Source organism: Denticeps clupeoides, chromosome 16 (assembly GCF_900700375.1).
Source record: "Denticeps clupeoides chromosome 16, fDenClu1.1, whole genome shotgun sequence".
Taxonomy (NCBI): Eukaryota; Metazoa; Chordata; class Actinopteri; order Clupeiformes; family Denticipitidae; genus Denticeps; species Denticeps clupeoides.
The window spans coordinates 2,536,108-2,563,544 of NC_041722.1; the positions used below are offsets into that span (position 1 = coordinate 2,536,108).

The following is a 27,437-nucleotide window of genomic DNA, read 5'->3' on the forward strand; positions in this document are numbered from 1 at the left end:
CTCTGTGACAATGAGAGGGTCCACAAGCGCTTCCGCCCATCTCTAATGAGGGTTGAGTTTATTTTCCCATGATGCAGGCAGGCAGCAGTGATGTAGGCCAGCTCTCTCCAACGCATTACACGATCGTTCCCGAGGAGCAGACAGAGATGACCTTTTATGAGTCAGCAAGAAGGAACGAAGCGCATTACAGGAAAACGCTCAGCGCCTCAGTCCAACTGCAAAAACTAGAAATAGAATCAGCTCAGCCAATCACGTCATGGTCCTCATATAGCAGTCAGCCTTATCAGACCGCGCTGCAAACCCTCCTGCGACAGCACTGACTGCAGCGGCAGTCAAAACAATGGAGGTTCCGGCTTGGCTGTGGTGAGATGATATGGCAGGAGAACATGGTGTTAATTGGGGGACCCGCAACAGAAGCTAACAATGTGCCGGTGTCACTTCTCGCATTCCTGGCGAGCGGCCATATCTTCCTGTCACGGGGAAGTCACTAGTGTAAATTTTTTATTTTTTTTTCTCAACAGATTGAAGACCTAGTCTAAATCGCATGTATCGCAATCGGCTATATTTTTTGACTCAGGGTCCTGCCCAGTTAATTGGTACCTTACTGAGGTGTGAAATTTGCAGCGAAAAATTCATGTTACGTCCGGTTTTGGTTCATGTCTTCTTTCCCTGGTCCTTGTCCTTGTTTACGCAGATATTAACAAAGCATTCCCAATCTCCAATGGTGGCCACCTTTTTATCCATCCACCAAGTTTGATTTCATGTGACAAAAGTCATCATAATAAATGTTAAAATGGGTGGGTACCATGCTAATCTACAAGTACAAGTGAGATTGTAGCATGACTAAGGATGCACAGTAAAAATGTGTAAAACATGTTTTTTTATATATATACACAAGCACACACATATGTGGACAAAATTGTTTGTACCCTTTGGTCCATGAATAAATCAAAATTCTATGAATATATTACTTTTCAATGTTTCTTTCAACGGAATTATTTAAAAGTTTAAAAAAATCATGGAACAGGCCTGGACAAAAGTGATGGTACCACTAACGTAATATTTTGTTGCACCACCTTTTGAGGCAATCACTGCAATCAAACGATTCCTGTAACTGTCAATCAGACATCTGCATGTCTCAGCAGGTATTTTGGCCCATTCCTCATGAGCAAACTGCAGTTGTTTGCTTGATGGGCACCTTTTCCAGACTCATGTCAGCTCCTTCCAAAGATGCTTAATAGGACTGCAGTCAGGGCACATAGAAGGCCACTTTTGAATAGTCCTTTCTTGGGTGTTTTAGCTGTGTGATTTGGGTCATGGTCCTGTTACAACACCCATGACCTGCGGCTGAACCCAAGCTTTCTTACACTGGCCAGCACTCTCTAGAATCCTTTGATAGTCTTGAGATTTCATTGTACCCTACACAGATTCAAGCAATTGAAAAGCAATGTCTGACCTTCATTGGTTAACATTCATAGAATTTCTATCATTGATCGAAGGGTACCAATAATTTTGTAAATATCTCTATATATTCTCAGTGGGATGCATACAGATGAACCCCCTAATTCACACCCTGTCTGAAAACAGAAAAAAAACCTGATTATACGGTAATTCTGAGAGGGATGCCCCTCCAGGTTGGATAAGTGTGCTATAAGTGCCTCTGTCAGGATGGAGTTAATTAGTCTGGTATAATGGTCCACAGTGGGCATCTTTATAAGGCACTGTTGCCCATTTTAGAAACTATTATTCCATGTTGTATGGCCATTTGTTATGTTAAGTGGGATTGAGTTTGAAGAACTCACTGGATTCCTTGAGTACGTCTGGTATCACTCTGGTACAAGTTTATCTTTGACTCAACTTTCCATAGGATATTGTTCCATCTAATGTTCCATCCATTGTTGGCTTTGACAAACATACACCAACCTCCTGGAGAGTGTTCTTGATCTGGTCAACTATTCCCTTTAGCAGGGAAGGAATTATTCGGTTATGCACAACAGTTTTCCATGGTCTTCCGGGTCGTTTGGTGGTGTCGGTTGATTTGGCCATACCTAATGGCCAAAATAACACCCACTTGACCATGAACAGCTGAGCGGCTACTTGTCCAATTAAAAAAACAAACTGTTGTATTTCCTACATGTTTCACCTGATTTTGATGTAAATACCCTCAAGTTAAAGCTGAAAGTCTGCAGTTAAAGCACATCTTTATTTGATTTCAAATCCATTGTGGTGGTGTACAGAGACAAAACGATTAGAATTGTGTTGATGTTCCAATATTTATGGACTCGACTGTATAAAGCCAGTCCTCCTAAATTGATGGCACCCAGAGAACTGAGTCAAGGCCCACAGGAATGTGTGGAGATGATGCGACATGCACAATGGGAGCATAGAGATACTATTAAAATATTTTGATGGTTCTTCAATGAGAATGAATCCTTACATTTCTAGCCCAGCTCCACAGCCACCCCTCCGCATATGGTTTTGTGTTCAGTTCCTTTGACCCAGAACCAGCCCCTGAAATCGATGCCTCTGCCCAGTGTGGCAGATGGTGGATTTATCCAAACAAGCGTACAAATTACCCACATACCCCCTCTGTGCTCAGGCACGGTAGAAAGCTGCAGAGGTGCCTGGGTCCAGAATGTGAGCCTGTGGGTCATCTGGCAGAGAGGAGGAACGCCAGCACCATTTTTTCCTCTCGTTCATTCCAATCATCATCTTCATTTCCCCTTTTCTGTTGCCTCAAGTCTCCTCCAACCACATGGAATGTTCTGGCATAGAGGAGTTTCTCTCTCTCTCTCTCTCTCTCTCTCTCTCTACCCCCATTATTTCCCCCCCAGCAAAAGGAGTGTGAGCTACGGCAGCATGAAGGACACACAGTACCTGCTGCAGCCAGCCTCCAACTCTTTTTTTTTCTCCCCCAGCAGACCCTGTGCTGCTTTGTCATCCACCAAGTCGTAAGTCTTGGACTTACGTCACCTCTTGGAAACCAGCTGGATAACGGATTTCTTGTCTGAACGGTGATAAATGGCCACTGTAGGGTTGCCATACTTTGATCAAAGCTCTCCCTCTAATTGATTTGCTCTGTTTGCATTACTTTAGGCGGTGCGTGTATTCAGCAGGCAGCGAAGGGAGCCTTTCAGATAGTCCCTGAAAGGCTAATGGACATTATTAATGGGATAATAGGATTGGATAAGAAGGCCGCTCATGCATTTTGTGACCTGATGTCTTTTTTAATTTTTTTTATGTTATCGTCTGTATCTCCAGGAAGAGATGTCACCGCTCCTCTATTATCGTATCTCCAAGAAACTGTGTAGCACCTTGTGAAAGGTCATCCATCCTTCAGTGGAACGCTTGCAGTTTCCCAGTGCCACATCACACTCGCGGTGTCCAAAGGAATCCGGGGAACGCGGGGAGAAAATGTCAGTTCTTGAAGGGCATGAAAACAAGACGAGAATAGCTCTGTACAAAACGAGCGCGTGTTTACGCCACGAGAAGCTGTGCCCTGCCACAGCTGGCTCATAGAATGTTGTGCTTTTTAGATGTGGCAATACACACATACACACACACACAGTTCTCTCCAAGACACTGGTGTAAAAGAACAGCTGGCAGCCAATAAGGAAGACTCACCAGACTCACCCACATTTCTTACAGCGTTGTGCTTAGAAGGAAAAAAAAAAAGCCAGTTGGGGGTTAGTACCAGAGGGGTGACATTTTGGCCAGCATGAACACCCTTGATTAGCTTCAAAATGAAAACAGATAGACCTCTCATAAACCTTTGTGTGGCATCAACATAGATGACTGTTTTAGCTTTAAACTGAGCAATTGTCCCTCTAAATTAGGGGACAGATGTAGTTTGGAACACAGTGAAAAGCATGAGGACCGATTGCATGGGGGTCAGCACCACCCCTTTCCTGTCAGGAATCTGGGAACTTCCTGTGTCTGAGGAGGAAGTAGAAGGGCTGTGGCTTTCTAAGCACGGTTTTAAATCTGATCTGAGATCAAGCGTTTTTCCTGGTCCAATGTCATGCTTTAAGTGATTATGTAAGAGGTAGAGCATGCACTTACAACCCTCACCATTCAAACCAGATGTTCAGTTCACTCCAGGCTAGGGTGGGCCAGATATTACTGCAGCATAAAATAATCAAGTTCTGGAGCAAGGTTATTAATACACTGCTTGTAAAACATAAGCATATGAATAAATATGTTTCTAAATTATGATCGGGTGTGTTGCCATGGGTAACTGTTGTGTTCTGAAGACATCATTTCAGTATTTAATATTGTGAGCTTGTAGAATGAGTATAGGTGGATATTTATACAACTGCTGTCACCTGTTGGTTGGTTGCTGTGGGTAGGTTTTATCAGTCAGTTATTAGTTCTGCTCGCTCAACAGTGTGGTATGCACAGGGCCATCCAAAGAAAATACAGGTTGGAATTGTGTGTACAGTTATGTAGGAAGGCATGGGCAGTTCACCTGGGAAAAGTCTTAGCTGAGGATAAATCCCATATCCTCCACATGCTCGTTCCCTATTTTCTGAAATGTCTGCAGTCTGTAAATGGTACATTCTCATAGGCCAGATCAGAGTCGCTCTACCGCACTGCTATTGTGAGCGAGGTCTTCTGGGCGTTTTCGGGGTTAATTACTATAACTGAAGAAAATTAGGTATGTACTGAATACTGCAAACTTAATTGCTGTAACTATACACATATTTGTCATAAAAACATATTCATAAACAGCCATTTACTACCAGCATTTAGTAAAAAATAATTTTTCCATGAACTGAGATTGTTGGTCTGAGATGGTCTGCTGTCTTTTTGTGTGAGGAATATGTAGATAGGTGGATCTTCTGTGCACTGTGTGTGATACCAGTGTTTTCTACTGACCCAGTCACCACTTGGCATTGCAGTTGGTGGCAGTAGTCGGGGCAGTGGTGGCCTAGTACGTAAGGAAGTGAACCCATAATAGGAAGGTTGCGGGTTCAAATCCCGAACTGCCATAGTGCCACTGAGCAAAGCACCATCCCCACAAACTGCTCCCCAGGCACCTTTCATGGCTGCCCACTGCTCACCAAGATTGATGGTTAAATGCAGAGGACACATTTTATCATGTGCAGTGTTTGCTGTGCTACAGTGTATGCTCTCATTTTTTATCTTATTCAGTTGACTGATGATTCAAACTGATTTTCTTTGGGCTGTACATGGTTTATACTGCAGGCCAAAGGATGATGACTGAAGGGTCCTGCTTATGCACAACAAGACATCATCTCATCCAGGGCTTTAGAGTGCAAACAAGTTGGAGGTTGCACCATTATGACCTAGCATTTGGCGCATATGTTGTGTTCGAAACTAATCAGAGGGTGGGGCCTGCCTCTGATTGGCTGTGGTCCAGATATTCCTGTATGTTTGAAAGAGTGTGTGCGTATCCTGGACCTTTCAGATAATCTGAGTGGATGTAGGTATGGATTAGAGTGAAAAGTGAACCTGTAAAACTGCGTTAATAAATGTGATTCAGTGCAACTAACTTTTGTCATCCCATTTCCCATTACTCTCTTTTGCCTGTTATTTAACTTTTAATTTTTTTTCTTTTTCCATTCTGCTCCTTTTCTCTATTTTGTGATTTATTCAGTGATCTATTCTCCAGCTCATAGCTCTGCATTTCTTACTCCAGATGACAGATTTAAGATGCAGCGAGTGGATCAGTCCTCATTTCAGTTTGTCAGCTTAGCATTCTCTGGTGAGTCAGTTTCTTCCAGTGATGTTTCACTCTATCAGCGACCCTCTAGCTCACTGGGAGGGTTGGCTTGAGGGTGCTTTTTATATTCGGAATGGGAAATCAAGCACAGTATTGTGGATTGCAAACCAGTGTACAAACAGTCAGTAAGTCAGACGTATGACTGTCCCAGAGTTCATGCAACTGAAGAAAATCAATTTATTGACTGATGTATGTCCAGCCCTACTATAACAGTTGGTGAGAAGTAGGGCTGCACGATTTGGGGAAAAAGACATGTTGCGATTATTGAGATCAATATTACGATATGCGATTGCGATATGATAAAGGACACTTGCTTGTATATCAATGAAAAGTCACACACTAATAATGAAATGTTTAATTTCAAAGTGAAACATACAAACTACTTATAAAAACCTGAAATGCCCAGTGCTTTCAAAATACAATATTCTACAAAATTAAATAAATCACAAAAAACTCTTTTACATTACTATCGAACGACAAACCCTGGTAAGGCTAAACAACTGTTTTGATTATATTTGGCCATTATAAAATCCTGTCTTACTATAAAACGTTGTTTGGAGGCTGTCTTGAACACAGGGATGCATAGCTTTGCTAGCTTAGCTAAGGTTAAGATTTGTAAAGTGAGGTGAATTTCTTTAGGAAACCTTCAAAGTTTGAGAACATTGACGTACGATGCAGCGCGTCATGCGGCGTCTAACCTCCGAATCAAAAGTCATGTGACCAAACACGTCACATCTGTCTGAAGTGAGACTTCAGTCAGCTCGCAAACTTTGAGAGAATGAGAGAATGGATCCGTTTTGTTGCCGATCCAATCCATGTACTAATCATTTAAATCGCAGCATTTTGCGTTCATGTAATCGCACAGACTGGCATCGCGATTACGATTGCGATTAGATTAATCGTACAGCACTAGTGAGAAGCTTGTTAGAATCACTCTTTTTCTTGGTTGACTTATTATTCACGATTCACAATTTTTATTAGGTCGACTATGAGAATTTCATTTTAGTGTGAATTCAGTCAGACTAGCCCATTCACATGTAGTTAAAATGTCACCATGTCACCTATTTGTTGATGAGTCTTGGTTTTGGCTATAGACTGCAGTCTATATTATCAAAAGTGACTTCAGCAGAGTGGAAATTAAACAAAACCAGGAGTCACCAGCCAGCAGCATTCAATTACAGAAATTACAGAAATGTCATTATCCTTTGGGTCAAAAATTCATAATTATGAATTTGCCATAATTAATTTAATCTGCACCCTCTGAGTGTTAATGTTGTAAACAGGATGCCCAGTTGTGAAAGTGTTAAGTGTTAAGAGAGGTGCCTGCTTCAACATGGAAAAACGTGCCTGAGTCTCCCACCGTGAGCTTCAGGGAAGTCTGATTTGACGGGCTGAAGGGTTACGCCACAATTTCCATATGTCATGTCAGCGACTATCAATGCTGCAGCCATGGTCATGAGAGCTAAACCGGAATCTTTAGCCTTAATGTCTCATAACACAATATGTGAGATCGCTGCGCTGCCACTTTAGACTGGATGTGAGGTGCCGAGGGTTCGACCCTGTCCACATCACTTCATTTTCAGCATAGGGAGTAGAACGTTCTGCAGAGAACCAAAGTGCTGTACATGTCCTTTTAGATCATTTCAGTTGGATTGTGCAAGTGGACATATGGCCAGTACATGAGTTTTTAAGAAATTAGAAAAATGAATTACTAATGAAATAGATTAGTGTGTGAAAATTTTTTTCATTTGTGGAGCACCCTGAGATTCCCATCTGAAATAAGATAAGATGATCCTTTAGTCCAGCAGTATACACACACACACACACACACACACACACACACTTTTACAGTCTGCTTTCTTGACTATGTAAATTTCGCACTTGCTGGACTAAAGGATCATCTTATCTTATTTCGGATGGGAATCTCAGGGTGCTCCACAAATGAAAAAAATGTTCAATAATATACATAAATGTACAAAATGTGTCTGTGTGACACACAATTTGTACATTTATGTATATATATTGCACAAACTACAGGATTGAAAAGGATTTTGAGATTCCCATCCTAAATTACAGGTACATGGGTTGAAAATGAGTGTGAGAGAGGCTTCATGTCTAGCTTGCAGGCCCACGACAGTTTGATCTGATGGGAGCATAAGGGGATGGCCGCTTGCCACTTTAACATACAGTCCCAGTGCCCGAGTGCAGAGAGGAAAAAAGGCTGCTTAACAGACAGCAAACCAACAGCTGGATGGACAGGAAATTTGTTGACGTTCTACCAGTGCCATTTTCTATTTATGATTTTTTTGGTCAGGAAGAAAGGCAAATCAGCAGGAGCATCTCACCATAATCCATCTGTAATGTGGACCCAACGTAGTCTAAGCAGTTGACAGATTCCTGGTTAGAGGGTTGAGACTATGTGGTGTAACCTAAAATCAAACTATTTGTTTTAATAATAACAAAAAAAATGCAATCAGACAACAGAATAAAAATGGGGGAAAAACAAGAGCACCTGGTGCTATATAAGACCTAGGTTATACGTGTCCTCTGAATTTACTGAAATAAAAAGATGTAAACACGAAAGGGATACTTTCCAGTTGTCTCCTGGAGAAGAGGAAATGTACACCTTTCTGTGTTTAGAAAAACATTAATGATGTTTTCATAAAGTTTAAAATGTGCATATAAGTTCTATACATATATATGTAATGTGAATAAATAATAAATTGTGAAGTGATTGTCACATGAATGACATAATTGGAGTCAGTTCCTTCTAGTAGTTGCCCTGATTGGAAAATGAGGGTTAGTTGAATGACATCACACATTTCTGGATTTAAATCACCAAAGCATGAATGTTCTCCTGGTCTGCAATGGATGGATGGAAGGTGGCCATGTTGTTAATGTTGCCATGGTTATGGAGCGGCATATTAGCCTGCATGGCTAATAGTGACGCATCACGCGCAGGCCCTGTGCCGAGTACGTCATCGCTCTTTAGCCATCTATGTATGGCGGTAATAGAGTTTAATTACATACAGCTTTTCTCTCAGCCTTCTTCTCCGCCTGCCTGCCACAGGGAAGGGAGATTATCGGATTATCGTTCAATATGGAGAGAAAAGATTTCATTTGCTCGCACTGAGGAATGGCCGCTTCCTGTTAACTGAACAGCAGATTAATTCCCTTTTTTTTTTTTTTGAATAGCGAGGATCATTTTCAAAGGAAGCTGTTACATTCTGAGACACCTGAGCTCATTCTGACCTCCTGTTCACCCTCTGTACCAGTTTCTATTTACAGCAGTCTGCTGCGTTTGAGCCGTGAAAAGGAACGCTTTTTATCCTGCAGCAGAAGATGGATAATCCGCTCTATGCCATCTCTATTTTCACCTGAACAGGAATATGGATGAACAAACCCTTATAAGAGATACAGACCGTGTGTCTAAGCGGTATGTTATAACAATTAGATGAAGGAATCAATGAAATTGAGATAAAAGCACAATATATTCCACAAGACCAAAACGGAAAAAGTAAATTACCTTTTTCAAATCACTTTATGGAAAAACTAAGATGAGACAGATATCGCTTGCTGTTTTTTTTTTATCACACGTGTTATGAGTTTATTGATTCACTCATGCATTTATACCTACAAATAGTTTAGTGACCAATTCATGCCTTTGTGTACATGCCTTTGGGTGGCCAGAGGAAACTGGAGAACACTGAGAAATTGAATTTACTTCACCTTGTACTTTTCAAAAATGATTTAAAATTCATATTACCAGATACAACCCTTTTTTTCTCACTTTTTCCCCTCAGGACAGATAACTGCCTGCTGCGGCCAAAACTGCTTGGTGGATTGTATTTTCTTTCAATGGGATTCTTCTGTTAGAGGGAGATGAGAACCTTTTTGTCTATCGTGTAGCTGTCACCTTTGCATTTTGCATCCACACAACCCTTCAAAAGAATATATATACATTTATAAAAACAATAATACTATAAAAACACCAGCGTATCTGGCTGTCGTTTCCTTTTTTATTTGTCCGCTTTGGTTTGGTTGGCCAAAATAATCCATGCAGGCCAGGTCTGTGCAGCAGTAACTGGGAGAAGTGTTTAACCCTTCTCACGGCTTCCTCCTCCCCATGCACATCACCACAGTGAATAATAATCCTGCTCCCGTTCCTAATCAAAGGAGGGTGGCATGCGACAGGTTCTGTTCTGCGCAAGGTAGGGTTCAGCTGCATTCAAATCTTTAGTTTAGTAAGAGTTTAGTAAGATTTCCAACCACCTTCCATTGTGGAGGGGAAAGAAGACAACTTTCTGTTACTGCATAGTAAGTAAGGGTGTTAGAAAATATCGATCCAGCAATATGTTGTGATATTTTATCAATATCCAATATTGAAATTTTGTCCAAATTTCAGTTTTGAGTAATTTTGTTTTGGCTGAATTATTAATGTAATGCAACCACCACAGTACACAGCATGTTGTATATCACCTCTGTTATTTTTACATTGTTTGTAATCTGTAGAATATCCAATATGTACAATATAAAAATATAGCATGATATATTCATATCGTGACCCATGTATCGTGACACGTGTTGTATCGTGACATCCTTGCCAATGCACACCCCTAATAGTAAGGCAGTATGAATGCGGGGTTGAGAGGAGAAGTAGTGAGGAAGGGGGAGAAAGGCAGAGACTGAATGAGGCACAGCGATGGTGGGAGTGAGCATGAGGGAGGTGTGTGTTAGGTGTGTAGTGCTGCTGGTCAGTGCAGGCAGGTGGCTGAAGACCCGTCAGCGCTAATGGACCCCCCCAGCACGGAGGTGGCCATCGAGTGGCTATTTATCACCAACGTGCACATGCGTCATTGACTTCTCCTCTCGTGGGCCGATAGTGGGGGTAGATTACACATCGCGCCAAATACTGCCCCTCCTCAGAGGACCACCCTCTTATTTTTCTGCAATCACTCTTCTGCAGCTCTGGGTGCTCCTGTCTTCAGTCCCAAATCTGCCTTTTTTTTTTTTTTTAATATATACACACACACACACACACACAGCTGGTCTGGCCATCAGTACTTTGGTATCTGGGAAATGGACAAACTGTGGCCAAAACTCTGCATGCCGAGATGAGCCAAGAAGATCCTGCCCAGATGGGGACAAAAGGGAACTTGCTCATTTGTACTTGATGCAGTTTTGTAATCACAGAGGACAAAGAGTAAATGATAATGAGACAAACACTTACTTCTCTTCATTCTGATACTCCTGGCGTCCTACTCAGACTCCAACTTCTCGTCGAAGGGAGAGATATGGGTGGATTCGGTGCATTACCGTCCCCGGGATCTCGTTCATCTTTCATTAATGAGCTGTCACCTGTGCCCTAACGAGCTGTAATTGCTCCCGCTGCCGTACTGGAATCAATGGCTGTACTCGGCCGCGGTGGCCGACTGCAGGGACATTAGCATGAGGACATGGCCCGACTGCCAAACAGGGTCTAGAGCTTCTCGGACAGATCGTCTCCCCAGGACATGCCTAGAGAACTCAGTTCTTCTCCTTATGGACGATTCTTTGTCCTACTTTATCACCATAATGCACAGGCTGCATTTCACCAGTACAGCAAAAAATGATTTAGCATACAAAGTAGAAATCTGTTCTGTGTGCCTGTAATGTGTAGATTTTCATGATATATTGAAACAGGTCTGATTTGTGCCGTTATACGGATTTAGTGGCGGCGTACGCTGCATGCTGCTATGCACTGTGGATGAATGTGAAACGTGCGTCCTGAAGTTGCCGTGTATATCAGTCGCGGTGTTTTACACACTCCTCCCTGCCGGTTTATGCTGTTCCTGCCTGCTGGAGTTTGTATACGAGCCTCATGGCGGCAGAAGATGAGAGCGGAGTTTTCAAATCAAGACGGAGTCGAGGCGGATTGTACGGACTAATGATAAGTAGCTACGTCGGGATTCATGTTCTCCTGTGGTGTGTGTTTGTGTGTGTAAAAAAAAATCACATCGCTGTCTTCCCGCTCCCTTCTCATCCAGTACAAGGGACGAGCAAATCATTCCTGAGAGTCACACACAGAAGATTTCTGGCTGCAGCCCAGTCTGAAACGCTGCCTCCGTTAACGTCCATCTTTCCTGTCACTAGCGGACTGCTTTGTGGAGATGGCATCAGGCCGCTGTCATACTCTTGTAGCTGAGCAGTTTTATGGACACACACAAAACGCATAGAACGAATAGGCCGCTCACTTCTGTCATGGTTTCAGTCTTCCCCCATAATGCAACGAGTGCCACAGTCGACGCCTGCCACAGGCTTGGCACAGCAGGCAGCGCAAGGCCGCGAGGGAGTGGAGGAGGACTGCATTTTTCCTTCTGGAAGGAAGTGATAAAGGACCTGCTCTAGGATTGCTCCAAATGAAATGCACAAAGGCTGGCAGAGTGTATGAAATCAGGGTCAATGAAGTGTTATGAAATGCAGAACAAAGGCAGAAGATGAGCTATAAAGTGTGTTTTGGGTTTTTTTCTGTCCCCGATGTGCTGTAGAGTCGTGGGTGATGGACGTTAGAAGCTTTATAGGTGTAGTTCGTATTTCGTGTTATGGTGTAAGTAGTACCCAGCAGCTGTATTGTCTTGGGTCCCATTGAGCTGAAGAGTGTGTGCTGACAGACTGAAATCGAGCTCCACTCTGTCAGGCAGGCAGAGGAATGGACGCCATGGGGCCTTCAGGGGACTCATCTGTACCCGAGAGCTGACGGATCCCAGATAGAACCACCCAGCAGAGGGGTCAGTGCTCAAGTGAATCTTATAAAAACTGAAAAGGTATCTAGCAACTTCAGCTCTTTCTGGTTGAGGTGCAAGGCTTTTATATTTCTCTCCTAGTTTCTATAACTCTCTGGTTCCGGTTTAAAGGTCGCTGTTGTGCCTGATCTGGCCGAGGGCTCGTCATGGCTGCACTTGTACCAGCTTCTTTGAGTGGTGAGACGGTCAGGGGTCATTCCTCTCCACTGCTTCCTGTTTATCCTTCAATCAGCATGTGTGAGACGGAGGGGTGTGAAAGAGTGGATGTGTTGTGAGGTCAGGCTGAAGGTGCTGTAGAGGAACCAGGTGCTCCACCCCAAAAAAAAAAAAAAATCATACCAGCGGCAACACCGCTCCCTGCTGACATTAATGTCAGTGATTTATTAAAGGAGAATGCTCTCTCATCTGAATTAAAAGTGAAATATGAGGAGCATCATGATACTGAATACAAATACTGAAACACAATGAGGTTTTTTTGACATTAATTATACAAACTAATGAAACAACTATCAATGTCATAGGGTTTGTGCTCATTATATTCATATAACATGTACAAACTTACATGTTGGCATGGTGTGTGTGTGATTGATTGATATAGATCAATTTGTGTGTGTATGTGTGTGTGTGTGTGTGTTTGTGTGTGTGTGTGTGTGTGTGTGTGTGTGTGTAAAAATTCTGACTTTGATTACAGCACTCATTTGCTGTTGATAAGTTCCATGAGTTGCTGCAGTATGACAAGATTCATTTTAATTTAAAATTTTTACAAGATCTTGTAGAGATGTGCAAATTTTTCTGATTCTGGAAAAAAAAAGATTCTGAATGGTGTCTAAGATCTAGACCAGTCCAAAAAATGTCTCATACTCTCTGAAACACCCTTTCACAATTTGAGCACGATGAATGCCGGCATTGTCATCTTGCAATAAGCCCATGGCACCAGGGAAGAAGAAAGTCACCGATGGAGTAACCAGTGACTCACTGCATTAGTCAGGGTTAAATAACTTGTTGCCAGCTGAAACATAATCATCCATGCAGTAATTATCCGATCCCGAGGGTATTAAATATTTGCTTAGTTAAATCCACAAGTGACTCCGCTCTGGCCATCTGAATTCAGAAACACCTCCACATTGGGAAGAACAGATATGAAATAAATGAACAGTGGAGTGAAAATATATTTAAGCAATATTGTGCTTTATTGTCTTGAGTACAAAGTAGCTGTTGGCAGGCACGAGCAGTTTTTAAATAACAAATTTTACGATCACCCAATCACCGGAGGCATGTGTCCCCCTGCTCTACAGCTGCATACAAACGGTCTGCTCGGTTCTGTGTGGACCACTCTTGTTCCTGCTTGAACACACTCATTCAAACCTACAGTTGTAGCCAGTGCTGGGATGACCTGACTTGCATAGTCATTCTTTTGCAGAAACATCTCTGTAAAAAGTAGGACTTTGAATTGATTTTTTTAATACTGTAGATGATTCTGATAAAGGACAACGAACTCAGGCTGGATTGGGCTTTTATTGTAACTCCTTTTATCAAATATACAGGAAATTGCGATGGAAAGGCCTGAAGCTCCCGGCTTGGCTCACCGTTGTTTTCCCATCTTGTAAAAATCAATCACATCTAATCCTCAGGCTGCAAAGAGAAGATCCCATCAATAGAGTGCAGATAGACTGCACCCTGCCAAATGCTTAATAGCACCAAATACCCTCCCCCTGTCCCTGTACCAATGGCCTCCATTTTTACCGTCTCATCCCAGGGTTGCGGAGTGGTCTGGGGTCAGAACACACACACATTTACCACACAAACAGCTTAAACTCAGTTTACTCCTGCACAAGGTTAAATAGGGATGATGGGATTATTTGGCGCCGTAGTAGATTTCACATCCCTGTAATTAATCTGACCGGGGAAAGTAATTCAAACACAAACAATCAAACAGTTCTACACCCTCCGGCCTCTTTATTAGGAACATGTAATGTTCTAGTATCAAAATACTGCTGTATGTAATAAAGTGACCTCTGAGTCTGCAAGTGGGGCATAAAGAAGTTTACCTTCAGGCTGAGGGTCCAAATGCTCTGCTGCCATATAGATGGTCCATCCAGATGGCTAAACAACTGTATAAGTATACACACATATGGCACCGTGTGTCCTTCTGAAGAGAGAGTGCTGTTTAACCTTTTGACCTTATGCAATTGAGGCAGCTTCACTACAGGTTACAAGTCTTCTAGACACCAACTCTCAGTAAATTACATTTCTGCTGCCTTAAAAACTCCAAACACAGGCCAGCACAGAAGTATAGTGAGCATTCCTCCTGCTGGAAGCTTCTACACTGCGGTGTTAAACCCAGCACTAGTTCCAGGCTTCAGGCTAGATACCCACCCGTCTCTAACACATGAGCAGCAAGGACCCTCAGGCCTGGCCTGGTTCCTTCCTCCCACACACTCCTCTTCCCCACTGCAGACTCTCACTCCCCTGGGATCAGCTCATGTTACATCTTCATACTGACCTGAGCGAGAGTAGCAATAAGAATATCTGCTTATTGTTATCGTTGTTGTCTGCTAATTTAATTCCCGTTTTTTAAACTGCTGGCTGCATATTGTGTGTCAGTATGGTAAACACACTGGAAAATACAGATACCATCCATGCATATTAAACTCCACTTTAATATGTCTGCAAAAACTGATATAAACCCGAGTAATACGTGCTCTGGATGAGAGAACCATTGTACTTGCTTGCTCTTGATGCCTTGGGGATCACAGGTAGCCATGGCGTGCTCAGTGTCCATAATGGTCCATAATAACTGTGTTCTTTACATATGAAAAGACAAAATAAATTGTGCAGCACGACAGTGTGCGTTAACTGATGTAACCATAATTTCATACATGTCCAGTCCACTGTAGACTGCGTACGTTCCCACGATCATTTTAATTTTGTTACCATGGTTTCCCGTTGAATAATCACTGTCCCCTTTCTCTTGAGAGTTGGATGAAAAGCCGAAGCTCTGATTGAAAACAAACACAAATACAGCACTATTAATGGTTGAATTCCTCTTCTTTTTTCAGCAGGTGGGAGCACCCACTGACACATGTAATATAAAAAGGAGAGTCTCATGCTCTGCTCACATACACTCTTATTCTCAGCGTAGTCTCAGCTTAATTACTGTCCACCGTGGCAAAAAAAATTTTGATTTGAGGGGTCAAAGGGAGAGAAGGGGAAGAGGTGGAGCCTGTGTCTGTCTCTCTCTCACTCTCACTATGGGTGTGTGTGTGTCCGTATCTGTGTTAAAGCGCTGTCCATTTTCACCTCCTTTACCCCTCTTTACATCAACTCCTGTGACAGGTCAGGAGATTTCTGGAATATAAGGGAGTTTCAGTAAAGGCATTTCCAGACAGTCCAAGTCAGGGAGTTTTGTTAATGCCGTATAGTGCAGCAGCCAAAACCTGATGTGTATTTATGTGTCTTTGTTCCCAGTGTGTGTCTTTGTTTTGTGCAAAACAGCTCCCACTCTAAAAATGTGCGACGTTCTAGAACGCAACATTTTTACAAAGTCGACATATGTCCTTACACTTGCTAATTTAGGCATGCTCACGCAAAGCGATAAACAAAAATTCTGCTCTCGGTCAGGGAAAGGGTTAGAGTGGGAACCCTGACCGTTCCTTTTCTGAGCTCCCAGTGTGGTGGTGCATGCTGCAGCGCTGCTCTAGTGCGCGTTTACAAGTAGTAAGGGGCGGGATTTAAAATGCGCTCTGCTGCAGTAATTAAACAGCAGCGCTTCCTGGACCTGCTGTGGTTTATGGGAAGGGATTTAAAGCATATCAAGTTTTCCAGGGAGACGCTGCTGCTGCTGCTGCTGGTGAATTTGCAGAATGCAGCTGACTTATTCACTTCTTCTCCTTCCTCTGTTTTACAGAAATCCGAGGGGTGCGCGGCCCAAAGGAGGGTTCCCTGCGGCAGCTGCCCCTGTACGACACTCCCTACGAGCCGGCAGAGAACGGCGGGGAGGTGGACCCTGATCATCCCCGATGCCCACGAGAGAGCCGCCTGCCCCAGGACGACGAAAGGCCACCCGAAGAGTACGACCAGCCCTGGGAGTGGAAGAAAGACCGCATCTCCAAGGCCTTCGCAGGTACGAGAGGAGGCTTCATGAATGGATGAATGACTTAAAACTCTCCTTTTCAGCACTAACTAACTGATTCCCCTCCTGGTTTCTCATTAAAGTAGAAGTGTGCATGATTTTGAGGGTTGTATACTGTGTGGGAAAAAGTGCCCGGATCTGTGTGTGTGTGTGTGTGTGTGTGTGTGTGTATGGCGCATGAGCTATACTGTATTATTTGCATTTGGAGTCTCAGTAGCTGAACGCTGACCAAAACCCAATCAGGGCCGTTCTATTTATTCACAAATAAACAGGAATCAATTATTTGAATGCGTACCGGTTGATCCTTTTTTTTCTTCCTCTTTTGTTCATCTTCTTTCCACCTTGTACAGCTCTGCTTTGTTATGACTGCATTTGCAGTGAGAGCTCAGTGGGAGGCAGAGCGTCAGGTCCCGACAGGAGAAAGGACCGCCCCTCTAAATGCCCCGCAGGTACCACGAGGAACGGCTGGGAAGCGTCAGCTGCATGCCTGTCCTCCTCCTCCACAGCTCTACTTCTCTCCAGCTGCCGTAACGCCGTGTCTCCTTTACTTTGCGGGTGATCATGTAGCACCGACGAGGTAAAGGAGAGTTGGTGCCGTGCCCGGGTGATGGATTCTGCTTCTCACACATCGTCCCAATCTGGGATGTGCGGATCTGCTTCCTGTGCTTGTCTCTTTTCATTTTTACTTAATTTTCTCTAAAGGTGAAGCCTGGCTGGAGAGTGTTACCGCCATATTACTCTTGTCAATATGGCCTGTCTTCAGGAGGAAGACAGGAGAAGGTGGCTGTGTGTGGGAACTTAAGCCTTTCAAGCCTTTCTTTCTTTTGTGTGTAGGTGGTATTTCGGCTGGACATGGGGAACATCACCAAATCTTTACCTATGCATGTAAAGCGTGTTGAACTGGGCTTTGCTCTTGTTATCTGTAAATTAACCTTTTAAAATAGCACTGGTTGTGCCTAACAGCGAAAGATCTTTGACACGAGGCCGCTGAAGCAAAATATGATATTTTGTGTGGAGCTTAAGTGAGAGTGGAGAGTTCCCTTCCACAGATTCATGCAGATTGTGCCTTAAATGATGAATCTGGTCAAACATTTATTGTATATGCATCCTGACTGGAATGGAAGATGGGCATGATTATCATCGAAATATTCTGAAAATAAGACACTTGTATGGCGTTATGTCAGGTTGTTTGGTCAGGATTATTAATTTTAAATGACATGTTTTTTCTGTAGTCATTCCGTTGTATTTTATGTTCACCCAGGGTGACAACCAAACTAATACGGCATTATTTATTCTGTCCATTGCCTCCAAACTAGTTTATTATCTACTGTGCCAGGTATTGTACAAAATGTAAAAGCAACCCTGCAGTTAATGTGGCCAGTGTTGTTATATTATTATAGATACTTTATTTTAAAGGTCCCCTATCATGACAAATTCTCTTTGTGAGGACGATACCTTGGTTCGGGATTTGAACCAGCAACCCTTTGGTTTCAAGTCTATTTCCTTACCTGCTAGGCAACCACTGAGGTCTCATTGATCAAGGTACTGTCCCCACACACTGCTCCCCTGTGGCTTTCATGGCTGCCCACTGCTCACTAAGTGTGACGGACTAAGTGCAGAGGACATTTTCATTTTTTTTATTACAGTGATGGGAAAATGTGTCTAGCTGTGAACTGATAGGAACATCCTCTACAGTTTGACACTTCCACAGGCTATTGTTCTGATGTTGCTTAAGCAACACAACGATACCCCAAAGTAAAGATGCGTTGAGGATTGGGACTCAATAAAAAACGATTACCTTGGTACCCTCAGATTCCCTCCACTAATTTATGGTTTCTCACGGGACAAGAAGAAGAACTCATATTTAACAACATTTCATTATTTTTTCATTCTGAACTTTCTGTACATGAAGCTGCCTGATGGATTCATATTTCCTTTGTTGACAATTTACTTGAACCTTATCATCTGCACTTTCATTAATTCTGTCTCAAAGGTTGTTTTCTCTGATGAAAAAGGCTGGAACAGAAGCTGCCTGTGAACAGCTTTGATGTCCCTACCCCAACTTTTTTTTTTTATGTTAAATTTGGTCTGGAGTAACATGCCAGTGTTCGCTAGTGAAGAAGAAGAAACTGATTTGTTTGCCATAATTTACTAATAGACCTCGCTGTGAACTCCCATTTGTTTGAGATGCTACCAGATTCAAAGAAAGAACAAAAAGTTGTTTCCTGTTTTCTAGAGGCTGATACATATTGTTCACTGCAAACACCAAAAGTTCACCATAGACCCTGGGCTCTGCAATAGGGTCTAAAATCAGCCAAAGAGGGATAGTTCTGGTTAAAGTTATTGAAATTGCAAGATTATATTCATTTTCTTCATTTACAGGTACAAAATAAGAATAAATGAAATGGATCTAAATGGGTCTAAGTTTGTCATCTTTAACTTGATCAGTTCATCTTCGAACGAAAGGATGCTTACGTACAAGACCTCTTAATGTGTTATTTAAGATGTATATATTCATAACTTTAACATAACCTTAAGGTGACATTTGTTTCAGACCCCCGGCTATAGGCCTTCAGTGTCCATTCCTTTTTAGGTATAAAAGCTGCCTGGAAATAAAAATCCTCCACTGTTCTAAATGGCTTTTAGTATTAATAAGTCGACGTATCATGAGTTTTTATTTATTTAATCTCAAAGTATTTTTCATTTGGACGTGCTGTCTTTTATTGTTTTTGTTTTCGGATTTTGTCCCACTGTGGTTGTTCTAACCCCACCGGTAAAACGAAGCATTAAATCTGTTTTCATTTACATGCACTGGCATCAAATTAAACTGTCAGTGCATGAAAATGCAGCAGCCTAATGAAGAAATATGCGCAGGCTGCACAGTCAAGAGGTGTATATGTGGGAGGAGGACTAAATTTTTTTTACAAACATACCTTTTCTTTTTTCTTTTCCAACTGAGTGCTTTAATTTCGTAATCATCAAGCCCTGTTTATCTTCATTACCATGATAAAGGGTAAGCAGCATGTGTTCCCTCTCTGAACTCCACTCGGTTGTCGACAGGCTCGCAGCGGCCATTTACCAAGTGCTTATTTAATATTCAGCGCCGGCCTTATCGCTCGACAGATATGCAGCACAATGCAGATCGGGCCTGTTGTCAGAGTGCGGCAGGGTTGTGTACACGCACCGTGCTTAATCAGTCATCGTCTTCAATCACCCAGGGAAAAGGTACTCGGGAGCCAGGAGTTGTCAGATTTTCCCTCGCCACGGAAGAGAGGTGTGTTGATGGATGATGCATTCAAATGTTTTGCAGTGAACCTAGTCACTCTGGGTCAAGCAGTGTGTTGTTTTTTCCTCATCCTTCCAGACTCAAAACCTTTTCTTACATTTCTCTCCTTTACACATAGTCATTCTGAGCTTTCACTGTGTTTAGCTAGATGTATCTTGTTTCGTGTTTGCTACGGGTGCAGAAAATATCACAATTCAATTCTTGTTCTCAAACTCCAGAATTGATTCTCTTTGATTTGTACATACTATTTTTATTTGATTCCCTTTAGACAAAAGCGGCAAATGCTAGGTCTCAGTTACTAGGTCTCAGATCTGGCCTGTAATAATGTGCCATTTTATTATGAAGTCATCAGTCTCTTGTGTATGAATTTAAATAATGGCCCAACAATGTATTGTTGGGGATATACATAAATACACACACATACACACACTCTGAGGCATGGCTGGACATCACATCCAACCATGCATTGTTTAAAACAAGACATGTTGACTATTGGAAAATGAACAACAGAATCTTTAGTGTGTTTCTGAAAGACAAGTGCCAACATCTCTTCTCCATCCTGACTGTTCATTTTGAGACCATTAATGTAAAGCTGCTTTATACAGGTGCTCATTGCTTCACTGCTTGTGCAGTATTTATGTTTATGTAACCACTTAAAGACCTTTATGTGAACCCAGAGCTTCCTGTTCAAAATGACCTCATGGTCCTGTGATATCATTTTTGTATCTGTTTGGCTACAGAGAAGCTGTGTTATTTAATCCTTATCCTGCATTAGGTCGGTGTCTGAGATAAAAGCTGGCCTGAGTGCAGAAGCAGCTTTATGGATTTTTTTTTTCTAAATCCAATTTTCAACAGCATAACAACCTCAGTCGCCGAATGACAACCCTGCTATTTCTATATGTTAATGATTACACCACTTTCACGCTCAGGAACTAATTGGACTCCCTGCTCTTTTAGGCCTTCGCTGGGCATCCATGCAGGTTCTAGTGCCTGAACTTGCCCAGATGTGGCACCTCGGATCCAGCAGAAGTTTGGAATGCTGACCACCTCATATCATCTGATATTTTGTTTCAGAATACTGACCATCCATTCAGCATTGTCACTATGTTTTGTAAATGAATTTGCATGGAGAGGGACCCCAGACGTAGCTTTAATAAACCACATTAGCTTCAAGCTGCAATCTAACTTTAAATATGCATGCAATTAGTAGCCCAGATGAAGATTCACTCCAAGGAAATGAGTGCGCCTCTGATTTATGTGGCATTGATGTTTACAATGAATCTCTATTAGCATCTAATTAAGGCAAAATGAGACAAACAAACGCGTCCTCCTCAGACGGCTATAAATATACTCCTCGCACAGAATGGCTTTTGTGGATGGCGCCTATCTTTTGTTCCCAGCTCTAAACTTTCGTGTGTGACAGATACGTTGACAGACTGTCCTGTGATAGACGATGTCACATCCACACTGGTTCATGTGTAACGTCAGTGAGGGCGGTCTGATAAACATGAGCTGTCAATCATGCGCTTTATCACTGTGTTCTGTAACTACTGTAAGAGCGGCTAGTTACTGTGTCCTTCAAGAATCCTACACATGTCTTTAAGGTTTTCTGATTACATTCTCCACATGTAATCAGAAGGTTGCCCATTCGAACCCCGAGCCGCAAAGGTGCCACTGAGGTGCCAGCAGTAATTTCCTCACTGTCCCATGCACCAAGATGGAGGCAGACCACCATTATCAGAGTGGATAATCGTGTGGTATCAGAACTCTGCGTCAGTGTTATTTGTGTGATATCCCTGTGTACATCTTTCTCAATTGGCCAATCGTAATGCTAATGACCTCGCATGGTGAAATTGTGCAATTTTACAGGATATTAATTAAGGGCATTCAAGTGCAACCATGGTGCTTCATCCCAGCGTTGCATAAGTAGGAGTGGTGATTTGTGTCACAGCAAAAAGATTTTAAGTAGGAGCAGTGCAATTGTAAGTCGCTCTGGATAAGGACGTCTGATAAAAACTGTTGATTGGAGTGTCAGCATGGTCACCCCAAAATCCTGAACATGCATCTGGTTGCTCTTGTGCAACCCTGCTCTTGTGCATTTTTGAGTGTGTGTCTGGTTGGTGTGGAAAAAAGTCTTTAATGTCAGACCCACCCTCAAGACAGCTCTGGAACTCTCTTTCCTGCATTCATTACATTGCCCTTACAGTGTGTGATGTTACATTATACTTCAGCAACACTTTTGGTGTTGTATAAATACATACATACAGGGAGTGCAGAATTATTAGGCAAGTTGTATTTTTGAGGAATAATTTTATTATTGAACAACCATGTTCTCAATGAACCCAAAAAACTCATTAATATAAAAGCTGAATGTTTTTGGAAGTAGTTTTAGTTTGTTTTTATTTTTAGATATTTTAGGGGGATATCTGTGTGTGCAGGTGACTATTACTGTGCATAATTATTAGGCAACTTAACAAAAAACAAATATATACCCATTTCAATTATTTATTTTTACCAGTGAAACCAATATAGCATCTATATGTTACACAAATATACAAAACAAATCAGCGACCAATATAGCCACCTTTCTTTGCAAGGACACTCAAAAGCCTGCCATCCATGGATTCTGTCAGTGTTTTGATCTGCTCACCATCAACATTGCGTGCAGCAGCAACCACAGCCTCCCAGACACTGTTCAGAGAGGTGTACTGTTTTCCCTCCTTGTAAATCTCACATTTGATGATGGACCACAGGTTCTCAATGGGGTTCTGATCAGGTGAACAAGGAGGCCATGTCATTAGTTTTTCTTCTTTTATACCCTTTCTTGCCAGCCACGCTGTGGAGTACTTGGACGTGTGTGATGGAGCATTTTCCTGCATGAAAATCATGTTTTTCTTGAAGGATGCAGACTTCTTCCTGTACCACTGCTTGAAGAAGGTGTCTTCCAGAAACTGGCAGTAGGACTGGGAGTTGAGCTTGACTCCATCCTCAACCTGAAAAGGCCCCACAAGCTCATCTTTGATGATACCAGCCCAAACCAGTACTCCACCTCCACCTTGCTGGCATCTGAGTCGGACTGGAGCTCTCTGCCCTTTACCAATCCAGCCACGGGCCCATCCATCTGGCCCATCAAGACTCATCAGTCCATAAAACCTTAGAAAATCAGTCTTGAGATATTTCTTGGCCCAGTCTTGATGTTACAGCTTGTGTGTCTTGTTCAGTGGTGGTCGTCTTTCAGCCTTTCTTACCTTGGCCATGTCTCTGAGTATTGCACACCTTGTGCTTTTGGGCACTCCAGTGATGTTGCAGCTCTGAAATATGGCCAAACTGGTGGCAAGTGGCATCTTGGCAGCTGCACGCTTGACTTTTCTCAGTTCATGGGCAGTTATTTTGCGCCTTGGTTTTTCCACACGCTTCTTGCGACCCTGTTGACTATTTTGAATGAAACACTTGATTGTTCGATGATCACGCTTCAGAAGCTTTGCAATTTTAAGAGTGCTGCATCCCTCTGCAAGATATTTCACTATTTTTGACTTTTCTGAACCTGTCAAGTCCTTCTTTTGACCCCTTTTTCCCAAAGGAAAGGAAGTTGCCTAATAATTATGCACACCTGATATAGGGTGTTGATGTCATTAGACCACACCCCTTCTCATTACAGAGATGTACATCACCTAATATGCTTAATTGGTAGTAGGCTTTCGAGCCTATACAGCTTGGAGTAAGACAACATGCATGAAGAGGATGATGTGGACAAAATACTCATTTGCCTAATAATTCTGCACTCCCTGTGCATACATGAAATGCTTTAGTGTGAGTCCCAACTTCTGGCCTGTAGTGTGTATGTATTATGTGTAACACATGGTGGAGGTTCTCTCCAGGCATCCAGATACCCAGACTCCTCTTTGATTACAGCGGAGAGGTCAGTTGATGCTCCAGTGGGGCAGTGGTGGCCTAGCATTTAAGGGAGCAGGTTGGAAGAGCCATGGTGTCACTGAGGTGCCACTGAGCAAAGCACCGTCCCCACACACTGCTCCCCGAGTGCCTGTCATGGCTGCCCACTGCTCACTAAGGGTGATGGTTAAAAGCATAGGACACATTTTGTTGTGTGCACGTTGTGATGTGCAGCAGTGTTTCAAAATGACAGTCACTTTCACTTCACTCTCAGTGAAGCAGCAATTACGCTAATCAATCTGGCTAGAAGCACCAAGGGATATGCCTTGGAAGGCTAGCTGAAGTGCAACATGGTGAACTCTAGAGTTGGAGTGTCAAATCAGTGTCTGTTCTGCATGAAGCCACTGATTTATAGGTCCCCTGACATGAATTATGAATTTTCTTTTGTTGCATATTGTTCCCCTAATACTGTACCTGAAGTTCAGAATTACAGCCACTTTGAGCCAGTCCCACAATGAGATTTCCCCAGGACTGTAGCTTTAAATGATAATGAGGAAGAGAGAGGCGGGACGAGGAGGAGAGCGGCCTATAGAAGTTGAGCAGCATTCACAGAAATTACGTCATTAACACCATTCACCAAATTCCCATTCCGATCATCTGAGCTGACACTCTCTGAACGGCAAAGCAGAATGGCCAAAGCCATTTTTAACCTTTTGCCATTTCTAGCCACTGCAGAACCATAGACAGGCTAGGGGAACTCTCAGAATGTGCTCACAAAGTGAAATTTTCATGTCATTGGACCTTTAATGGACTCAGATACCCTGGAGATAAGAGTCTGCAGTCTGTCAGCTCCTTTCTACGATAATTAGTGTTGTATGTGTTGGACCTTCATGTGTGAGATTGGAAACCCCTGCTCTCAGTTTGTTTATTTTTGTGTGTGTTTGTGAGGTCATGGTCCCTCGAGTGCAGCCCTCCTCTTCCCTTTTTCAGCAAGCAGTGAAGATGAACACATCAGACCTGCTCCAGCTCCCACTCCCCCATCAGCACTTTAAAAATGCACTCAACCGTGCAGCCGCATAACAGCCAAAACACCCCCCTTACACACACACACACACACACACACACACACACACACACACAGACTCAATCGCTCTGTCACACTCACACACTCTAAACAGGATGCCGAGTGAGAGGGGAGCAAATGTGTGTAGTGAGGGCTCTGAAAGCTCCCACTTGAATCGTTTTACCCTCAGTGTGTGACCGCTCATTATGCCTGTGTGTGTGTGTGTGTGTGTGTGTGTGTTGTGTATAGAACTGAGATCCGTCTGACCCAAGTTCTAACTCCTCCTGCTCCCCTGCGAGACAGCGAGGCTTAGCTCCCGTCTCCCAAAACAATTACACGCTAATCTGAAACGTGAAATGAGAATTAGGTTTTTAATCTTGCTGTGGGCCAGCATCCGTCTCAAAGCGGAAGAGGAATTTATTATATGAACTGTCAGCGCTCCTCACCTCGCCATGACCCCACAACTCCAACCTGCTCGGTGTCCAGGGGGCAATCTCCATGGAGACGCATCCTTCTTTTACATCCCGACATGAACCACGGTTTCTCCAGGTTCAGGGCAGTTCAGCCGGATCACTGAGAATCTGCTGATATGTGGCTGGATATCTCCGAAGTGCCCAGCTCATTTTGATCAATCTTGAAGTCACAATTCTCACATAATTATTTACTTCAGATGACCATGATATTTTTATTTCTATTTATATGTATATTCAAATGTAATTTTTAAGATCACTATTTGATAGCTTTTTTGAGTATTTGTGATTGTCTAATGGTGGCAATTATATGAGAAATGTACAAAACCACCTGCAGAGGAATATACATTCAAATTTTGGGATCTTTGGGATCTGTAGCTGATAAAATTGCTGTCATTTAGTTTAATTTTAGAGGTTAATTTTCTGATTTTTAACCAGAAAGGACCAGTCCAGACGTGAAAATGCCACCATTTGATTTGCATTTGAACCATTTTGCTTATCAATAGTGCAATAAATGCATCCCTGGGCCGTGTTCTTCTTTCCCAGAGCGATAGAAGGACAAGCCCACAACATTCCGTTCATTTGCTCACATTGGCGCTGTGGGTTTATCATCCTATGAACTCCACAGCCACTCAGTCTGCCAGCTTTCCCCCCTCTGCGGTGCCAACAGTGGTTCCTCTGTCGTATCTCTGAGGAGTCTTCAGCGGGGTGGACATCTGGTTGCAGTGGGCAGGAATATGTGCTGAGTCCTGCTGGCATGTGTTCAAACCCAGAAAAGCTAGAGTGCTGTCGAGTGTGCCAATGTCTAGAGCAGCACTTTTTAGGCCACTATTTCCAAACTGGCACTAAGCACAAAGCGAGGTGCCTGTTTCCCAGTTTAAGTCTAAAGACGTCCTCATAAATAGGCAGAAACCCAGTCTGTAATTTGCCGTATTGACTCCTGCTGGTTTAAATCCTCCAAAATGTGGAAGTAACATGCATGATAGCTGTCAATCACTGGGCTCCTCCCACTATAAGATTAATTTGTTTCTCTTATACAATATAAAGATAACGATCAAGCAGCTCTTTAATGTTTTATCAAGCCCCACGCTTAGCCCACACAAGGCTGAAAATAATTTGGAGCAGTGTCATCACGCACTACTTCACAGCCACCATCACAGTACCCAAATGAGTGCTGAAACATGACCTCTTCATGAAGCTCACACCTGATGAACCAATGGCATTCAGTTCTCCCTATCTGTAGTTATGGCTACAGATCACAATACAAAGAATAGTGCTGTGTTGTGTGAGTGGGTTTTTTTTTTATTCTTATGGGGTCAGAAGTGTCGAGGAGTCTTGAGTGCATAAGTCCTGGCAGCTCATCATTATTTAATCTGAGACAGTTTTACCTGTTATATCCACCAGCGTAATAAAGGGTCTCTGAACTCTAAATTGTTATTCCCCTGCCATGACACCTTCTGAAACTGTTCCAGCCTTCCTCTCGTAGCTCCACCTGTCGTTGGTGCTCCTGTTCTCCTGCCCTTTTTTCTCATGTGCAATCTCCTGTTTTCTCTCCTTCCCTCCCCCACCTCCTTCTCCCTGTATTTCTCTTCCTCTTCTTGTTCTTTCTCTCTCTCCTCCTCTCATTTCCCACCCTGATCCCCTCGGCTGCCTGCAGTAGAGATTAAAGTGATAAAGGACCTGCCCTGGCCGCCTCCGGTCGGGCAGCTGAACACCAGCTCCCCCCTGGCCGAGGTGGAGGAGAGCCCCTCCCAGTCGGCCCAGCCCTCGCCTGGACAGAGTGCCTGTGACCAGCACCACCATGGTGGGTGTCCGTCCATGCCGGCCAGCACTGCGCCAGACTCCATCAGAGCTCACTTTTTTCACTTTTTTATTTTATTTCTCTCTTCAATCATCTCATTTTTATTTCCACACTCTCTATTTACAAAAACATCTGTATGTATTAGGGCTTGGCAATATATTTTAGGAGGTGTCTGAATGCACAAGTGAGTGGTTCTCAAACTTTTCATAATGAGCACAGTCTACAAAAAATAAAAAAGTACCAACATTATGATCTACATTAAAAAA

General features: G+C 42.9%; 1 protein-coding gene across 4 annotated transcripts in view; it reads left to right on the forward strand.

The window, feature by feature from the left end:
* shf (Src homology 2 domain containing F) overlaps positions 1 to 27,437 on the forward strand; it is a 97,871-nt gene that overhangs the window by 49,224 nt on the left and 21,210 nt on the right. Inside the window, exons 3-4 of one of the 4 annotated variants that reach the window (XM_028956394.1) lie at positions 16,436 to 16,651; positions 17,011 to 17,109. In XM_028956394.1, coding sequence (XP_028812227.1) covers positions 16,436 to 16,651; positions 17,011 to 17,109 — 315 coding nt within the window. Of the gene's footprint in view, positions 1 to 16,435; positions 16,652 to 17,010; positions 17,110 to 27,027; positions 27,175 to 27,437 lie in introns of all 4 variants that reach the window. The other 3 variants (XM_028956392.1, XM_028956393.1, XM_028956395.1) reach the window with 3 other exon arrangements.